Source organism: Lynx rufus, unplaced genomic scaffold (assembly GCF_022079265.1).
Source record: "Lynx rufus isolate CCGP_SWC_20201006 ecotype Redwood Valley unplaced genomic scaffold, mLynRuf1.p SCAF_28, whole genome shotgun sequence".
Lineage (NCBI taxonomy): Eukaryota > Metazoa > Chordata > Mammalia > Carnivora > Felidae > Lynx > Lynx rufus.
The window spans coordinates 3,104,994-3,110,993 of NW_025814843.1; the positions used below are offsets into that span (position 1 = coordinate 3,104,994).

The 6,000-nt window shown below is 54.2% G+C and overlaps 1 protein-coding gene across 3 annotated transcripts in view; it reads left to right on the top strand.

Moving 5' to 3' along the window:
• Positions 1–5,344, top strand: part of SPECC1 (sperm antigen with calponin homology and coiled-coil domains 1) — a 226,925-nt gene extending 221,581 nt beyond the window's left edge. For all 3 annotated transcript variants that reach the window (XM_047089716.1, XM_047089717.1, XM_047089719.1), the window contains one exon: positions 2,134–5,344. In XM_047089716.1, coding sequence (XP_046945672.1) covers positions 2,134–2,223 — 90 coding nt within the window. In that variant the 3' untranslated portion in view covers positions 2,224–5,344. The remainder of the gene's footprint in view (positions 1–2,133) is intronic.
• Positions 5,345–6,000: the final 656 nt, after the last annotated feature.

Below are 6,000 nucleotides of genomic sequence, written 5' to 3' on the forward strand. Positions count from 1 at the left end.
ATGTGAGATAGTCTGAGTAAAGCTGCGAGCGTCGGTCCGACTCCTGTGTCCTCTCTGAGACACAAGACCCATCCTCGCCGTCACAGGGAGGGAGGCTTGTCATCTCTCTTGGTTCATAGGTGTGGCTTCCTTTCTCAGAGCACCTCCCCTACCTCCTAAATGTCACACTCAGTTTTTTTTTTTTTTTAACTTTTAGAGTTTATTTATTTTGAAAGAGAGAGAACACGAGTGGGACAGGAGCAGAGAGAGAGGGAGAGAGAGAGAGAGAATCCCAAGCAGGCTCTGCGCTGTCAGCATGGAACCCAACACAGGGCTTGATCCCACGAACTGTGAGATCATATGACCTGAGCCAAAATCAAGAGTCGGACGCTTAACCGACTGAGCCATCCAGGCACCCCCAAGTCACACTCAATTCTTGATGGTTTATTTTCACTATTGCCATATAAACAACCCTGCTATTGTGAGAAGCTTAGCTCTTCATGCATCGGTCTGTGTGCACAGTCCCGCCCACAGTAGTTTATGTAGAAGGAGACTTTTAATCCTTGTATTCTGTGAAAATTATGTTTTTAAGTTGTTCTCAGTAGATCTGTCTATAATGTTCCACTTGCTGCCTTTTCACTCCTTTCCCATGACCAGAGAGAGGCTGATAATTTTTTAGCATAACCAGGAAGTAGAAATGGTCAAGTATATTTAGGTGTTGTGGAAACAGGAAATAAATGGCTGGTGACAGGCCTCAGTTCTGTCACTGCTCAAGAACAGATGTGCTCAATAAGTTCAACCTTGATTTTCCACGGCACCTCTACTCCTGGCTTTCCATCAGAGTCCTTGCCTACTACCCTCTTGTGACCACAAAAGAATCCAAATTCAGTCCCGAAGTGAATTTTCTAGTGGCATGTATTTCAGGAACATTTGGCCCAGCCATCCTGTCTGTCACTTTGTGGCCTCCTCTGCTCTTGCTGATAGCCTACTAAACAAAGGGACAAACAACAACGACAAAAACATTAAATGATCTGACACCTGATTCTGATAAGACGCTGGTTGCATTCTCAATTGGGTCAAGGCTTTTGTGGCCATCCCATTCATGGGAATTCATCTCAAGGCATGAATTCAACAACTCCGCCCACGGAGGTGCTTACGGCAAAGTCTGTAACGTGAAGAAGTGAGCGCACGCCCCACGGCGAGCATTAGATGTCGTGTGGATTGTGGGGCAGCAGTTTCGTGGGCTGTGTGCACTCCCTCCCGTGACGGCCAGCGTCGCGACACAGCAGCCCATGAGATTGTGCATGGAAAGCATGAAGTAAAAAAACTCAGAGCACACGATGTATCCACTCGATGGAAGCGTGGGAGAACATAGGGGTACCTGCAAATATAACTTAGGAAAGTGGAAATTGTTTTATGATAATGGAATTATGGGTGACTTTCTCTTTGCAAAGCTTTTTTTTTTTTTTAATTTTTTTTTTTAACGTTTATTTATTTCTGAGACAGAGAGAGACAGAGCACGAACAGGTAGGGGCAGAGAGAGAGAGAGACACACACACAGATTCCAAAGCAGGCTCCAGGCTCCAAGCTGTCTGCACAAAGCCCGACGCAGGGCTCAAACTCAGACTGTGAGATCATGACCTGAGCCAAAGTCGGCCGCCTAACCGACTGAGCCTCCCGGGCGCCCCAAAAAAGCTTTTTTTTTTTAATTTAAGTTCATTTATTTATTTTGAGAGCGAGAACAAGCAGGGGAAGGGCAAAGAGAGAGAGGGAGAGAGAGAATCCCAAGCAGGCTGTGTGCTGTCAGCACAGAGCCGGATGCGGGGCTCGAACTCACAAAACTGTGAGATCACGACCTGAGCCAAGAGTCAGATGCTTAACCAACTGATCCACCCAGGCGCCCCTGCAAAGTTTTCTTTAAAATGCTGTCATGCTCTTAAGATGAAAAGGGGGAGGAAGTCCTGTCTAGTGTTTTTTAAAAGGGACAGTATCTCCTGATTAGGAATAAAACGCTTTTCTTTTAACTTGCCCACGCCTCCTGTCCATGCAGGTGGGGGGGTCTCCAGGCAGCACCAGCCCGGACCAGGCTCTGAGCCCCTTTGTGGGAAGGCGGTCTGTGGTGTCCCCCCCGTGACCTCCTCCTCTTTCCTGCAGGAGCTCAGCGAGATGCTGTACACGGACCGGCCCGACTGGCAAAGCGTGATGCAGTACGTGGCCCAGATCTACAAGTACTTTGAGACGTAAACCCGGAAGGGCCCTCGAGCAGCCGCCCACCGCCCGCAGCCTGTCCTGGGGGCACCTGGTCACTTTGCACAGGCCCTGCTCCGTCCACCACCCTCAACGCTCGATCCGGGGGGGGGGCCCACACACAAATAAGAACGGAGCTGGGTTCCAGGGCACACCTACTTTTAATCTAGATGCATTTGGCGCGTAAGTTGGAAAGCCTTGCTCTCCCACGGGCCTCCCTCCTTCTAGACCTAAGGGTCCACGCCCAGGCTCACTCCGTGAGAACCCAGTAGGACATCTCCGGTCACACGCCACGACCTCACCCGTGGGCTGCGGAGCCTCACGACAAACAGCCATCTTTTCACTAAAACTCCTTCCTTTGGCCTTTAGAAAAACTTTGCCCCTGCCACCACCCACAGCCTCCGAAACCCACACGCTCATCAAAACACAAAAAGGACAAACACTTGCTCTGGAGCGGCTTGGAAAAACGCTCCAGCCCTGCCTTTTGGGGGCCGTAACGCTTCCGTTCCAGACAACAGTTTGAACACCTAGAACCGGACTGAGCAGCTTAGATCTCGCTGTCACTTACTGGAGTCTTTGAGGGGAAGACAAGACGCGCCAGCACACAAAGCAGCCCGTAGGCGCTTTGCTGCGGTGGCCCGTAGGGTGGCTCACGGAGAGAAGCGTGTGTCCGTCCGTGTGCTGGGACGCGGCACGCTCCGAAGCCCCGGGCCAGGCAGTCCCCCGCGTGCTGGAAGGGACCCATCAGCACCTGCCCGCCTGCTGTGTTTGCCCCACGGGTCCACACGCCCGTGCACGCCCGCACCCGTTTGCCCCAGGGGCCGAACCTAACAGGAAGCCCCCTGCGTGCGAAGCGGCCTGCGCCCACCCGGGTCTTCGTGTGTTTGCGCCAACAGGCTGAAGAGGTGCCGGGCGGACGGCAGGCGAAAACAGTATTTGAACTCTAGACTCGGTCTTCGGTATCTCCTCGGGCCCTTCACATCTGCATGGCAACAGCAAGCCCTGAGCGGTGGGCAGGGATGGCTCCATTTAGAAGTGAACCGTCTACCGTCCTGCCGTCACCCCTAGTGGCTGCAGAGGGCACTCCCCCCTCCCCCCCCCCCAGATCTTGCAGGGAGACCCGCTGAGGACCGACCTGGCAGCTCCCTGGAGGTCGGTGGGGCCCGCAAATGTGCATCATGTAGCACGTGAAGGCGTGGCTCACAGGGTAGTCAGGTGACCTCGGTGCCTGCCACCTGCTGATGCAAGTGATTCCTCCCCACCGCCCCCAAGGGCCGTCCCTGTGTCAGTCGCTGGGACCTCCCGGTGTCACTCTGCAGTCAATCTCTGCAGGGGGTCCGCCCCTCACTCTCAGGCTGCCACACCTGCCTGCTTACCCGTCCTCCTCTGTGGCCCTAGATCAGGATCTCCTGCGGAACGTGTTCAAAACGCACCCTCCTGGCCTGCCCCAGCCGTCGAACCAGGGACGTCTTCTGTATGTTTCCAGAGTTCCCCTGACAACCACGGAGAGGAGAGGAGGCCTTTCCTCTTGCTCCTCAGGGCAGGGCGGTGAGTGGCATCTGAGGTCTCTCCGGAGCAGTTTGGGGAGGATGACGTTGTCAGTGGCTCTTTTGTTTTCAAATGGAAGTGGAGGCACAGCCTGAGCAAATTTGCTTTACTCCTTCCTGAGGAGCGTATCCAAAGGGAAGGGATTCCCTGTGTGGCTCCACGCATCTGTCTTTTGTTGACATAACAGGCATTTCCATGACCTCCAAGCCTCTGCCTTGCTCACCCTTGCAGTGGGGAAAGGTTAGTATCCCGAGCATCGGGGTGAGCTCTCGGTTGTTGTGTTTAATCTGGGATTACTTCGGGGTTTTGTGTGGGAGAGGCCGAAGAGGTCTAGGGATACCTGGAGGGGGTGTTTAGCATTACTGGGCCCTGTTTTTAGTGATTACAGTAAATGAGTCCGATGATTCAGCTCTGGGCGAAGCAAGGTCTATGCAGGGGTGACGTTGCCGTTTCTTCTCCTCCAACACTGGAGCCTGCTCCCTTTAGCTGAAAAAGAAAGAAATGTCCTATGAAAGAAAGGCCATGTGCCATTTATTTTTGTAACTCAAAGAAGCTCCTTGACTACCATTTTCTTTGCCAGTGGGCACGCTTCCAGAAGGGGAAGCCTGGTGGTGGTTGGGGGGCAGGTCTGGCCCCGCAGGGTCCTTCGAGGGGGACCGGGCCTTCCAGCACTCGCAGAGCCTCAGACTGGGGCAAGCTGTCCCCGCCCCAGTGCTGGGCCACCGGATGGGGATTTTAGACCCATTTTTAATTGCCCCAGCAGAGTGGAGGAGTTCTTCAAAGACTTAAAGCCGAGTCCACGGGTTTGTTCACTGGGAGATCTTTCGTGGACGTGAACTCTAGCTGCCTGATGGTGGTGCCCCCGCCCCTGCTCCCCAGGGCGAGCATATTCTGAGGAACCAGGCGAACGCCCACTTCCCTTCCCACCCTAGTCCCTTCTCACTTCAGAAATGACGTTAGTCTTGGGTTTTCGTTCTTCATTCAGCTGTTGTGTTGTAGCTTTGGTTGAGTTTCCCTAAGCGGTGAGCCATGCGGCGGTGACGAACGTTCATCTGCGGTGTTCTCTTCCCCCGCGGAAACCGATGTTCCCTGAATCTCTCGGGGGGAGGGCAGGCACTTCACCGGCCCGCGGAAGCCCGTGGAAGCCCGCGGAAGGAGAGGACTCGGCCCCCGTACACAAACCCATATGCCAAATCCGGCCGCGGCTCCTCCTGGCCCAAAGCTCGAGTGCCATTTTGAGGTGAACCACCAGTGACACGCAGTAAAGAACAGGACACAGCTACCTTTTTAAGAAGTACTTTTAAGTATCCCGTTTGCCCGAGTGCCCTGGGTGTGTCACTCCTCCGACCCAGGCTAGACTGCAGCTAAGTCTACGCCATCCTCGGCCGATCACTAATTTTAACTACATTAGTTGAATACAGTGGATACATCTGTGGCCTCGTTTCTAGAAAGAGCACACCCAGCACTGTCGGGACGTGACGTGCCAACGTAGACGTATTAACTATTAACATTTGGAAGTGTATGATGTACGACTGTGTCACATTTCTAATAAATATATTTTGTTTCTGTCCGATGGTGAATTTTTCCCAGTGACGTTGATGGTTGGCACTTTGTCGGAATGCCAAGCCTCGGTTCAGGCTAGCGGCTTCGTGTCCCTATTCCGTGTTGGGCCGTGGTCGCCCCTCCCCCCTCCGCCCCAACTGAGCTGCTCTCTCTGGTGTTACTGGAAGTTGCCAGAAAGGACTGGGGTCCTGATGGCTCTTCCGCCTCCTTCCATTCACGGCAAGAGGGCTGCGACCACAGTCTCCTGTGAAAGTCACCCCCCTGGGGCCGCGCAGATGAGCACAGCACAGGCGCCCGCACAGGCCGCCCCCACTCAGCGCACGGGTCCTGGAGACCACACGCGGCAGTTGTACCAAGGTTGAGCAGGCAGAGCCCGTATGAACTCTAACAGACCCGAGTCGTCTGTGTGTCCAGACACTGTGCGTGCCGAGGCATCAGGTGACACGTGGCTCTTCGGGCATCATCGGAGGCCACCGTTCCCTGGTGTCTTAGATGACCAGCCCCTCCCACAGGAGAGGAAAAGGGAGGCTGCCCGCCCTCGAGAATCTTTTCTTCTCCCTCCCCTTCCAAGGAAGTTCCACTGTCACTGGCCTTTGTCTCCTGAGGGACTCTCCCGTCTTGTCAGAATCGCACAGTCTCTGATGAGGGCTTACCACACACCGA